At 40.7% G+C, this 13,875-nt stretch overlaps 1 protein-coding gene across 1 annotated transcript in view; it reads left to right on the top strand.

Moving 5' to 3' along the window:
- Msh4 (mutS homolog 4) overlaps positions 1–4,510 on the top strand; it is a 69,972-nt gene extending 65,462 nt beyond the window's left edge. The window contains exon 20 of the mRNA XM_076575268.1: positions 452–4,510. Within this exon, the coding sequence (XP_076431383.1) occupies positions 452–643 (192 nt within the window). The 3' untranslated portion in view covers positions 644–4,510. The remainder of the gene's footprint in view (positions 1–451) is intronic.
- The last annotated feature ends 9,365 nt before the right edge of the window (positions 4,511–13,875 follow it).

Below are 13,875 nucleotides of genomic sequence, written 5' to 3'. Positions count from 1 at the left end.
TATTTTCTGTTAGGCTCCAGCAGTGTTTTTGTACCATTTGGGCAGGTGGTTTTCTGATGACTCCTCTTATCCCTGGGTGACATTTAAAATCATGGCTGCTGCACAGCTGTGAGCAGTGCTGGTGTCCCAACATCTTTGAACACAAAGTGTGTTTGCACACCTGTCTCCTTACTGGACTTTCTATTACTTTTCAGTATTTTGTTTATGAATTTGACTGATTTAACAAGATTTTTTTCTTTAAATATTGTTTGCAAAGAGACAAGTCTTTCATAAAGTAGTAAACGTTAATGAGAAATTTAATTCTCCAGGATAGCCCTTGTGTGTGTGTGTGTGTGTGTGTGTATAAGATAGAGAGACCTTGAGTTCCTATTTCTATGGAAGGATATAGGATAGTACCAAAATATGAATTAAATGCACATTTATGGTTTAATTTCATATGTTTGAATAACAGCAAAGTCAAAGGAGTTCCCCTGAGATGGATAGGTGGAGAGTTGTGTATCATCTTGCCACAAGGCTTGTCCAGGCCGCCCGAAACTCTCAGCTGGAACCAGACAGACTACGGACATATCTGAGTAATCTCAAGAAGAAGTACGAAGAGGACTTCCCCAGGGCTGCAGACCTTCCAGAGAGGACCGAGGAATAAGAGCTCACAGCTTATACACCAACTGCGGCTCAGTTGCTTAGTTTTAGATTTTAATTGAAAATTACAGTATATTAACTTCAGAATTTTACCTTTGCATTCTAGATGGAGAATAGTCATTAGAATAACTTTAAAAGTGACAACCCTTGAAAGAAAAGATTTTTGGTTTTTGATTTTACTTACTTTTTTTTTTTTTTTGTCTTGTTTTGATTTGTTTTTCAAGACCGTGCTTCTCTATGTAGTCCTGGCTGTCCTGGAATGCACTCTGTAGATCACTGACCTTGGACTCAGAGATCCTCCTGCCTCTGCCTCTTGAGTGCTGGGATTAAAGGTGTATGCCACCAACACCAGGAGAAAGAAAAGTTTTTGTTAGAAAAAAATGTACAATAGTCTTCATTTGTGAGGTCAGGTTAAGTTTGTACTTCCCTACATTACAAGTTACAGTTCAGAATATTGATAGAAATGTTTTAGTTTTAAAAATAACCTTTTTAGGTCTGAAAAGCTACTTTTTTTTAAAAAAGATTTATTATTTATTTATTTATTTATTATGTATACAGTGTTCTGCCTGCACACATCCCTGCAGCCCAGAAGAGGGCACCAGGTCTCATTGCAGATGGTTGTGAGCCACCATGTGGTTGCTGGGAATTGAACTCAGGACCTTTGGAAGAGCAGCCAGTGCTCTTAACCTCCGAGCCATCTCTCCAGCCCCTGAAAAGCTACTTTTAAACATTTATATTTTGTTCTAACATAATGCTCTATGACTCAATCACATCTTAGCCAAGTATCTCCGAATTCTGACATTAAATGATTCTGAAGTTCATTAGAACAATGCTGGAAACTAGTCTTTGACAGTCACTAGACAGTCAGTATAGTCCTAAAGGTGAAAATAAAACCTTATAATGCAGTGAGTTATACTGGAAAGGGTTGTCGACAGCCTGCTTCTAACACTCAGGAGTCTGTGTTCTGCTTGCTGGCTTGTTCCTCTTTCCACTTTTCATTCTGGCTGCCCGTTTTACATAAAGGCAACAGAGAGACAGCACTAATCTGCCTCCCTTGTTTATTCCCAGGGAACTGGCAAGACAGTAGGCAAAGGCACTTGCTGCCAACCCTGACAGCATGAGTTCAGTTCCTGGAACCCATGTGGTGAATGAGAGAATCAGTTCCCTCCAGTTGTTCTCCGACCTCCACATACACACTATGGTTTACACGCCTGTGTGCATATACACACAACAAATGTAAAGAATTATTATTATTATTTTTTTTTTTTCATCACAGGCAATTTATTTTGTTCTATTCATTCACAGTTAATACAGAAAATACTTGGGAACATTTCCATATAATGTTTGACACAGAAATCATCAAATAGAAGTATACAATGTTGACAGGAGGCAGTATATTTATAATTTATAACCCCAAATGTATTTATAAATTAGAAATGGAAAGATCAAGAATGGCTTTGCATAGTAAATGGAATAGAACATCTCTAAACTATAGCTAACTTTTCCTGGTTTGGTCTGACAGAATGATTGAATGCTTTTGTACAAAAATCAGAGCCTTAAAAACAAGGATTTGGTGAGATTGTAAAATGGTGTGCCACTTTGGCAAAACAGTTTGGTGGTTGGTCAAAATGCAAAACATTGTTACTCTGTTACTCAACAATTCTACCCTTAGGAATATATCCTCAAACTACTGAAAATGTGCACCTATGAAACATGTACATGAAGGTTTACAGCAGTGTGTTAAAACAACTCAAATAGCTATCAAATACTGGAGAGAAATAAAATGTGGCTTATTCATACAATAGAATATTATTAAGACATAAAAATGAATGAGAAACTGACAGATTAAATGACTTTGGTGAACCTTCATAATTTCATTTGTAGATCTTTCCATTTCTAATTTATAAATACATTTGGGGTTATAAATTATTATTATTTTTAATATCAATACAATCCATGTGATATATGAGTACAATACTGAGGAAACAACAAGAATGTACACACTCAAATGACATCCTTTATATAACAGTGTCCTCACAGGCATGTGGCTTTCACCACCACATCAGAGTTTACCAAAAGGTCATTGTTTTGTAAAAGAGCAAAAGAAAACAGTCATTTATTTCTTCACTGGAAAGAGCTCCTCTCTTTTTCAACATCTCATTTTACAGTCCCATCTCAGTGGGTAACTTGCTCATAAAGTCATAATTTACAGATCTGCCCTGTAGACTTTTGTTCCCTTGAACAGCTAAGTGCCTGGAACTCGGGTGCACACTGAACGGAACCATTTATTTAGTAGTTGAAATATTTATAGAAATTTGACCAACGGAATTATTCACAGACTGTTTATGCTGTAGTTTCTTTGTTTATGTGTAATTGCTTGTTTCTGTATGAGTATGTGCCACATGTATGTGGCCTCTGCAGAGGCCAAAAGAGGGCATGGGATCCCCTTGAACTGGAGTTAGCAGGTGTTGTGGGTGCTAGGAATCTAACACAGGTCCTCTGGAATAGCAAGAAGCATTCTTAACAGCTGAGCATCTTTCCAGTGTTCCCATGGTTTTTTAATATGTGGATATTTTACAGTATTTATTGGTAATATAAATTGACTTCATTAAGCTTGGTTTGGTATTCCAACATTAATAGCCAACTATACTAAAGAAGTCATAATTCAAATGATATACAGATTTTTTAAGAAGCAAATTATCACTATTGTGTATTATATATACTGTCTTGTTTGATTATTTATTCCCTATTTCTCTGTCTTTGAAAGAGTATCAATATATTTGAACTTTACCATTAATTGCATTTTAATTAACATTTGCAATATATTATTTTATGTACAAATTTCTAAAACCAGATTATTTGGGTTTGTGGCAGCTTTGTAAAGGAGCAGATTGGGAGAACATGAATCAAAAAGGAAGCGACATGAGAGGCAGAACAGGAATGGGCAGTGGAGAGGGAAGTGGTCCAGCAGTAAGGTGAAACAGCAGATATACTCAAGGCCATTCCTCAGATACAAGTCACTCCCTTTTACACTTAACCTCAGTTAAATTCCACTAGACCTCTAGGAATTTTTCATCATTTAAAGCTTTTTGCTGTAAAACCTTCAGCCAACTAATCAATTCATTTTATTTTTATTTAGATATTGAAATAAAAAGTTTTATTATTTCTGGGTGGTGGTGGTGGTGCATACCTTTAATCCCAGCATTTGGGAGGCAGAACCAGAGCCAGGCAGATCTCTGTGAGTTCAAGGTCAGCCTGGTCTACAAAGCGAGATCCAGGACAGGCACCAAAACTACATAGAGAAACCCTGTCTCAAAAAAAAAAAACGTTTTATTTCGTAAAATTACTTCCTCTTAAGCTATTTTGCATCTAGCAGAAACATACCACAAAGCAAGTGAAATGAAAAATTACAGTGTCATGAATACAGATGAATACTGGGAAACAGTCCCTTCTTGGTTTTAAGATCTATTTCTATTGTTGCTATTTTTCTGTGACTTCCTTTTATGTTATACATAATACCCCACAATCCAGCCTTTCACTGTAACTGCTCACAATGTCTTAGCAAGCTCCCTATGGTATTTTGAATGAGAAATGTCCCCCATAGGCACATGCATTGAACACTTGGTCCCTAATAGGTGGCACTGTTTGGGAAGGTTCAGAACTTTGGGGATGTGGAGTTTGGGAGAGGAAGTATGACACTGAGGCTAGGCCTCTCAGGTTTATAGACTGGCCCCACTTTTACTCTCTCTGCTTCTTGTTGGGGTTGAATGTGATCTGTCAGCTTTCTCCCCCTTTGACCGTCCTTCCTCACCATTGTGGATATGTAGCCTCTCTGGAACTGTAAACCAAAATAAACTCTTCCTTAAGTTGCTTTTGGTCATGGTGTTTCATCCCATATTTCCACCTCAGCAGTTTGTCCCACAGAGTAGATCCTACATTGCAAGACAGTATCCAGGTCTAGATGGAAAAGAAAGGGAGCTTACTCACAGGCCTAGGAGATGTGTGTTATTTACAGTAATTGTGGTACACAGAGTTACACATTCTAGCACACTTACAGATGTGTTTGGCCTTCACAGGTGGGTGAGCAGAGTCCTCTTGTCCCCAGACACTGCCTTGCTGTGGTCTCAACTGTAGCTAGCCAGACACAGACCTAATTCCTCATGAGGCCTTTCTCCAGAATGTCCAACAGATGGGTTAGTGCGTAGCCTTTTGAGAATTGCTGTTTTCATTTTGAAGTGAATCCTTGTGCCTTTTACTGATGACAAGTGCCCATTGGGGTAGATCATAACTTGTTTAGCTATTCATTCACTGAGGGGCCTTGAGTTAAAGTCATTTTTTCCATTCTTTTATTTTTTTATTATTATTATTATTATTATTATTATTATTATTATTATTATTATTATTTTACAACACCATTCAGTTCAACATAATAGCCACAGAATCCCCTGTTCTCCCCCTCTCGCCCACCCCTCCCCCCAGCCCACCCCCCATTCCCACCTCCTCCAGATCAAGGTCTCCCCCGAGGACCGGGGTTGACCTGGTAGACTCAGTCCAGGCAGGTCCATTCCCCCCTCCCAGACCGAGCCAAGTGGCCCTGCATAAGTCCCAGGATTCAAACAGCCAACTCATGCAACGAGCCCAGGACCTGGCACCAATGCACAGCTGCCTCCCAAACAGATCAAGCCAAATGACTGTCTCACCCGTTCAGGTGGCCTGATCCAGTTGGGGGCCCCTCAGCCTTTGGTTCATAGATCCTGTGCTTCCATTCATTTGGTTATTTGTCCCGGTGCTTTATCCAACCTTGGCTTCAACAATTCTCGCTCATATAAATCCTCTTCTTTCTCACTAATTAGACTCCCAGTGCTCCACCAGGGGCCCAGCCGTGGATGTCTGCATCCAGATTCCTCAGTCCTTGGATGGGGTTTATGGCACAACTATCAGGGTGTCTGGCCATCCCATCACCAGAGTAGGTCAGTTCCTGCCGTCTCGCGACCATTGCCAGCAGTCTTTTGCTGGGGTGTCTTTGTGAATCTCCGTGGGCCTCCCTAGCTCTCTGCTTCCTCCCCTTCTCATGTGGTCTTCATTTACCATGGTCTCCTATTCCTTGTTCTCCCTCTCTTTTCTTGATCCAGCTGGGATCTCCCACTCTCTTTCGCTTGACCGTCGCCCTTCATTGTTCCCACTCATGACCAGGCTGTTCATGTAGATCTCGTCCATTTCTCTGTGTCTTTTTTGGGGGTCCCGTTTTCCAGGTAGCCTCACTGGTGATGTGAGTAGCAGTCCAGTCATCCTTGTTCCACATCTAGCCTCTTCCTATGAGTGAGTACATACCATATTTGTCTTTCTGAGTCTGGGTTACCTCACTCAGGATGATTTTTTCTAGATCCATCCATTTGCCTGCAAACCGTGTGATGTCGTTGTTTTTCTCTGCTGAGTAGTATTCCATTGTGTATATGTGCCACAATTTATTTATCCATTCTTCAGTTGAAGGGCATCTAGGTTGTTTCCAGGTTTTGGCTATTACAAACAATGCTGATATGAACATAGCTGAGCAAGCGCTCTTGTGGTATGATTGAGCATTTCTTGGGTATATGCCCAGGAGTGGTATAGCTGGATCTTGGGGGAGATTGATCCCCAATTTTCTAAGAAAGCGCCATATTGATTTCCAAAGTGGTTGTACAAGCTTGCATTCCCACCAGCAGTGGAGGAGAGTTCCCCTAGTTCCACATCCTCTCCAGCATAAAGTGTCTTCAGTGTTTTTGATCTTAGCCACTCTGACAGGCGTAAGGTGGTATCTCAGAGTTGTCTTGATTTGCATTTCCCTGATGATTAGGGAAGTTGAGCAATTCCTTAAATGTCTTTCAGCCATTTGGGATTCCTCTGTTGAGAATTCTCTGTTTAGTTCTAAAGCCCATTTCTCAATTGGACTGTTGGTCCTTTTGATGTCTAATTTCTTGAGTTCCTTATATATTCTGGATATCAGTCCTCTGTCAGATGTGGGGTTGGTGAAGATCTTTTCCCATTCTGTAGGCTGTCGCTTTGCCTTGTTGACCATATCCTTTGCTCTACAAAAGCTTCTCAGTTTCAAGAGGTCCCATTGATTGATTGTTTGTCTCAGTGTCTGCGCTACTGGTGTTATATTTAGGAAGTGATCTCCTATGCCAAGGCGTTCAAGACTATTTCCTACTTTTTCTTCTAGCAGGTTCAGAGTAGCTGGATTTATGTTGAGGTCTTTGATCCACTTGGACTTAAGTTTTGTGCACGGTGACAGATATGGATCTATTTGCAGCCTTCTACACGCTGATATCCAGTTATGCCAGCACCATTTGTTGAAGATGCTTTCTTTTTTCCATTGTACACTTTTGGCTTCTTTGTCAAAAATTATATGTCCATAAGTGTGTGGGTTAATGTCAGGGTCTTCAATTCGATTCCATTGGTCCACATGTCGGTTTTTATGCCAATACCAGGCTGTTTTTATTACTGTAGCTCTATAGTAGAGCTTGAAGTCGGGGATTGTGATGCCTCCAGAAGTTGTTTTATTGTACAGGTTTCTTTTAGCTATCCTGGGTTTTTTGTTTTTCCATATGAAGTTGAGTATTGTTCTTTCCAGATCTGTGAAGAATTGTGTTGGTATTTTGATGGGGATTGCATTGAATCTGTAAATTGCTTTTGGTAAGATTGCCATTTTTACTATGTTAACCCTGCCTATCCATGAGCATGGAAGATCTTTCCATTTTCTGAGATCTTCTTCAATTTCTTTTTTCAGGGACTTAAAGTTCTTGTCATATAGGTCCTTCACTTGCTTGGTTAGTGTTACCCCAAGGTATTTTATGTCATTTTTGGCTATTGTAAAGGGTGATGTATCTCTAATTGCCTTCTCAGCTTCTTTGTCCATTGTATATAGGAGGGCTACTGATTTTTTTGAGTTGATTTTGTATCCTGCTATGTTGCTGAAGGTGTTTATAAGCTTTATCAATTCCTGGGTGGAATCTTTGGGGTCACTCAAGTATACTATCATGTCGTCTGCAAATAGGGAAAGCTTGACTTCTTCCTTTCCAATTTGAATCCCCTTAATCTCCTTATGTTGTCTTATTGCTCTGGCTAGAACTTCAAGTACTATATTGAATAAGTATGGGGAGAGTGGACAGCCTTGTCTCGTTCCTGATTTTAGTGGAATTGCTTTGAGTTTCTCTCCATTTAATTTGATGTTGGCTGTTGGTTTGCTATATATTGCCTTTATTATGTTTAGATATGTTCCCTGTATTCCTGATCGCTCCAAGACTTTTATCATGAAGGGGTGTTGGATTTTGTCAAATGCCTTTTCTGCATCTAGTGAGATGATCATGTGGTTTTTTTCTTTGAGTTTGTTTATATGGTGTATTACATTAATGGACTTTCGTATGTTGAACCACCCTTGATTCCCTGGGATGAAGCCTACTTGATCATGGTGGATAATTGTTCTGATGTGTTCTTGGAATCTGTTTGCCAGTATTTTATTGAGTATTTTTGCATCAATGTTCATGAGGGAGATCGGTCTGTAGTTCTCTTTCTTTGTTGCATCCTTGTTTGGTTTAGGAATCAGGGTAATTGTAGCCTCATAGAAGGAGTTTGGTAATGTTCCTTCTGTTTCTATTATGTGGAACAATTTAGAGAGTATTGGTATTAACTCTTCTTTGAAGATCTGGTAGAATTCTGCGCTGAAACCATCTGGTCCTGGGCTTTTTTTGGTTGGGAGACCTTTAATGACTGTTTCTATTTCCTTAGGGGTTATTGGACTATTTAAATAGTTTATCTGGTCTTGATTAAACTTAGGTATGTGGTATCTATCCAGAAAAATGTCCATTTCTTTTAGGTTTTCCAGTTTTGTGGAGTAGAGGTTTTTGAAATATGACCTTATAATTCTCTGGATTTCCTCAATGTCTGTTGTTATGTCCCCCTTTTCATTTCTGATTTTGTTGATTTGGATTCTCTCTCTCTGTCTTTTGGTTAGTTTGGATAAGGGCTTGTCTATCTTGTTGATTTTCTCAAAGAACCAACTCTTTGTTTCATTAATTTTTTGTATTATTCTCTTAGTTTCTAATTTATTAATTTCACCTCTCACTTTGATAATTTCCTGGCGTCTATTCTTCCTGGGAGACTTTGCTTCTTCTTGTTCTAGAGCTTTCAGATGTGCTGTTAATTCACTAGTGTGCGATTTCTCCAACTTCTTTATGTGGGCATTTAGTGCTATGAATTTCCCTCTTAGCACTGCTTTCATAGTGTCCCATAAGTTTGGGTATGTGGTGTCTTCATTTTCATTGATCTCTAGGAAGTCTTTAATTTCTTTCTTTATTTCTTCCTTAACCCATTGGTGATTCAGTTGAGCATTATTCAGTTTCCATGAGATTGTAGGTTTTCTGTAGTTTTTGTTGTTGTTGAAATCTAGCTTTAAACCATGGTGATCTGATAGAACACAGGAGGTTATTCTGATTGTTTTGTATCTGTTGAGATTTGCTTTGTAGCCAAGTATGTGGTCGATTTTAGAGAAAGTTCCATGGGGTGCTGAGAAGAAAGTATATTCTTTCTTGTTAGGATGGAATGTTCTGTAGATATCTATTAGGTCCAATTGGGTCATGACATCGGTTAAGTCCTTTATTTCTCTGTTAAGTTTCGATTTGGGAGATCTGTCCAGTGGTGAAAGTGGGGTGTTGAGATCTCCCACTATTAATGTGTGGGGTTTTATATGTGGTTTAAGCTTTAGTAATGTTTCTTTTACATATGTGGGTGCCCTTATGTTTGGGGCATATATGTTCAGAATTGAAACTTCATCTTGGTCGATCTTTCCTGTGACGAGGATGTAATGTCCTTCTTGATCTCTTTTGATTGATTTTAGTTTGAAGTCTATTTTGTTGGATATCAGGATGGCTACCCCTGCTTGTTTCTTAAGACCATTTGATTGAAAAGTCTTTTCCCAGCCTTTTATTCTTAGGTAGTGTCTATCTTTGAATTTGAGATGTGTTTCTTGTATGCAGCAGAAGGATGGGTCCTGCTTTCGTATCCATTCTGTAAGTCTATGTCTTTTTATAGGTGAATTAAGTCCGTTGATATTAAGGGATATTAATGACCAGTGATTCTTCATCTCTGTTATTTTTGGTGGTAGTGTGTGTGTACTTCTCTTCTTTGGGGTTTACTGTTGTGTCTTTATCTATTGCCTGTGTTTTCAAGTGTGTATCTGACTTCCCTCGGTTGGAATTTTCCTTCTAGTGCTTTCTGTAGGGCTGGGTTTGTGGATAGGTATTGTTTAAATCTGGCTTTGTCTTCGAATGTCTTGTTCCTTCCGTCTATGATGATTGAAAGTTTTGCTGGGTATATTAGTCTGGGCTGACATCCATGGTCTCTTAGTGTCTGCATTACATCTGTCCAGGTCCTTCTGGCTTTCAAAGTCTCCATTGAGAAATCGGGTGTTATTCTGATGGGTTTACCTTTATAGGTCACTTGGCCTTTTTCCTTGGCTGCTCTTAATATTCTTTCTTTATTCTGTACATTTAGTTGTTTAATTATTATGTGTCGAGCGGACTTTTTTTGGGGGTCTAGTCTGTTTGGTGTTCTATAGGCTTCTTGTATCTTCATAGGCATTTCCTTCTTTAAGTTGGGAAAGTTTTCTTCTATAATTTTGTTGAATATATTTTCTGTGCCTTTGAGTTGGTATTCTTCACCTTCTTCTATCCCTATAATTCGTAAGTTTGGTCTTTTTATGGTGTCCCAGATTTCTTGGACATTTTGGTTCATGACTTTGTTGGCTTTAGTGTTTCCTTCGACTGATGGAACTATTTCTTCTACTGTATCTTCAATGCCAGAAATCCTCTCTTCCATCTCTTGCATTCTGTTGGTTATACTTGCATCCGAAGTTCCTGATCTTTTACTCAGGTTTTCTATTTCCAGCATTCCCTCTGTTTGTGTCTTTTTCATTTTTTCAATTTCCCTTTTCAGATCTTGGACTGTTTCCTTTGTTTGTTTCATTGCTTTTTCATGATTTTCTTTCAGTGCTTTATTGTTTTCTTCCAGGATTTTAATGTTTTCTTCCAGGACTTTATTGTTTTCTTGGAGGGCTTTATTGTTTTCTTCTAATTTGTTTGCCCTTTCCTCTAGTTGTTTACAGCGTTCTTCCAATTTTCTTGTCTTTTCCTCTACACAAGCCTCTACCTTCTTCATGAAGTTACTCATAAGGCTACTTTCTTCTGCTTCTTCCAATTTTTGGTGTTCAGGTCTAGATGTTGGAGGCGAGCTAGGTTCTGGTGATGCTGTATTGCTCTTCATTTTGCTGTGTTCTGCTTTGACGTCTGCCCATCTCCTTGTGATTCCTTCTTGGTCTTATCAGTGGACTTGTTTCACAAAGATCTGACAGACTCAGGAAGACTCTCTCTCTTGTCCAAAAGGGAGTTCTCTTGTCCAACTCTTTGGTCCAGAAGGGAAGTCAGGGGCAAGCTCTGGTCCAGAATGGCAGTCGGGGACAGGCTGGGAGCTGGGGGCCGGTCTCTAAGTCTCAGGAAGTGGGTGGGGTCTTGGGCAGATGGGCGTGGGGGCAGGGCGCGGAGACTGCAGGGGCTGCCGGAGGCTTGGAAATGGGGATCCCTCCCGGTGGGGCTAAAAGGGGAGCTGCCCGGTGGCCAGAACCCGGCGCCAAGCTGGGCAGGTCCTCCCGGGGTGGCTGGTGGCCAGGGATGGGGTCCGGGTTGGACCCGGGTACTCACCTCTGGTCCAGAAGGGAAGTCTTCGGGGGCAGGCTGGGCGCTGGGGGCCGGTCTCTAAGTCTCAGGAAGTGGGTGGGGTCTTGAGCAGATGGGCGTGGGGGCAGGGCGCGGAGACTGCAGGGGCTGCCGGGGGCTTGGAAATGGGGATCCCTCCCGGTGGGGCTAGAAGGGGAGCTGCCCGGTGGCCAGAACCTGGTGCCAAGTTGGGCAGGCCTCTCAGGAGTGATTGGTGGCCAGGGATGGGGTCCGGGCTGGACCCAGGCACTCACCTCTGGTCCAGAAGGGAAGTCGTCGGGGGCAGGCTGGGAGCTGGGGGCCGGTCTCTATGTCTCAGGAAGTGGGTGGGGTCTTGGGCAGAAGGGCGGGGGGCAGGGCGCGGAGACTGCAGGGGCTGCCGGGGGCTTGGAAATGGGGATCCCTCCCGGTGGGGCTAGAAGGGGAGCTGCCCGGTGGCCAGAACCCGGCGCCAAGCTGGGCAGGTCCTCCCGGGGTGGCTGGTGGCCAGGGATGGGGTCCGGGCTGGACCCAGGCACTCACCTCTGGTCCAGAAGGGCCCATTCTTTTATTTTATGTGCATGGCTGTTTTGCCTGAATCTATGTCTGTGTTCCACATGTGTGCATTGCCTGTGGAGGCCAGAAGAAGAATCGGATCTCCTGGGACTGGAGTTACAGATGTCTTTGAGCCATCTTGTGGGTGTTGGGAATCAAACCTTAGTCTTTGAAGAACAGCCAATGATCTTAACTGGAGCCACATCTTCAGCCACAGTTTTCAGTAATATTGATTAAGGTTATAAACCTTCTTTAGGGGGTTTTATGATGATGGCATTTTCATGTGTGGATTACACAGAAGAGTTCTGTTATATTTGAAGTATATCATTGATTTCATACACACTTGCCAATCCCTGAGTTGTATCAGCTGTGTATGAAGTGCCACTGTTCCTTACTAGTTCTTAGTACTGGTAGTTTTCTGTTTAACATTTAGAAATGATAACGTTTGTGTTATGGGTAGAAGCATACTTGAGCATACTTCCTCTAAAAGCACATTTCTAAATTTTTTCCTTCAAGCAAAAATGTTTAGAATAGGTCTTACTTTTAGAAAGCTACAACACAAATCTAATTCAGTAAATATTTTGAGGCAGGTAACATGTTAGCAGAATAAAAGGTAGGATATCTTACTCTAAATACTTCAGGGTACAGTCCAATTATACTGTAACATATTTAAGGTAATAGCACAGTGTATAACCTTTGTTGGTCACAGGAAGTTTAAAGGATGGCATGACAGGTTTAGAAAGGGCATTTGAAATAGAGGGATCGACATATAAAAGCAAAGCAATGTGAGATGGTAGGCAGGTTGGTGTCCCTGGTGGATGGAGAGCATGTGAGTAGCAAAGGAAAAGGCTAAGTGTGGAGTTGGAAGGTGTATTTATTGTTGGAGGTTCAGGCGGGTGCATTAGTGGTGATGCAGGTTGTAGGATGATTCCATTATCATTTTACTGAGATCACGAGTGGTAGAATGAATTGATCTGAGGTAGCTGTGGAATGTAGGGTTGAGGAGACCAACAGTTTAGATCATTTCAGAAGAGTTGATGATAGCTCCAGGTTGAACAATGAGAAGGGGCAATGTGTGCAGGAGAGGAGTAGAAAATGGCCAGTGAAGAGAACATACTGGCTTAAAAGACACGAGGTTTTGTGGTTTAACCAGATTCAGTGACTGATCTATCAACCAGGGAAACTTTTTGTTGAATGTGCAAACATATGTTCAGTTTCCAGCCTGTTACCACCAGCACAGCCAGGTCTGTTAAGTCCACTTATAAGACACAAAGTAAGTCAGGTACATTTGTGTCCCAGAGGAACAAAGACCTTGGGGACTTTCTACCTTTTGTAATGAACTTAAGCAAACCTACTCAATCTTGGCCCTGGAGGAAGATGTAACCTTTGCTTTGATCACACAGTAAGTAGACCCACACTGTTCAGATGAGACCATATCTTAATACCCAAGGCTCCCTCAATACAGACATCCTGATTAGCTCATCTAGTGAAGGAACAGCAGAGACCCCTGAAAAATTGTTTCTTATTCTGCCTTTTTGTGACAAGCTAGACACACACTAGAAAAGTCTAGTGCCCTAGGTATTTTTAAGCTAAAAATATGTTTTGAATACATTTAATTTTTTATAATGTTAAAATTTTTATAGATGAAAATTTTATATATCATACCAAAATAGATCTCTTTTATCTAATGCATATAATTTATTTCACTTCATGGAAGATAATAGTTACATTGTAACTACAGTGTTGGACTTAGGACATATAAAAATATATCCTCTTTAAAATATTTTTTAAAGATTTATCTTATTTTGTATATACATTTTGCCTGAATGAACATATGTATACCACATGCATGTCTGATGCCCACAGAGGTCAGAAGTAGGCATCAGATCTCCTGGAACTGGAGTTATAGATGGTTACTGGCTACCGTGTGGGTGCTGGGAACTGATTTCAGATCTTC

This window comes from Peromyscus maniculatus, chromosome 6, assembly GCF_049852395.1.
Source record: "Peromyscus maniculatus bairdii isolate BWxNUB_F1_BW_parent chromosome 6, HU_Pman_BW_mat_3.1, whole genome shotgun sequence".
Lineage (NCBI taxonomy): Eukaryota > Metazoa > Chordata > Mammalia > Rodentia > Cricetidae > Peromyscus > Peromyscus maniculatus.
The sequence above is the reverse complement of the archived record's forward strand: the minus strand, read 5'-3'. Positions and strand labels throughout refer to the sequence as shown.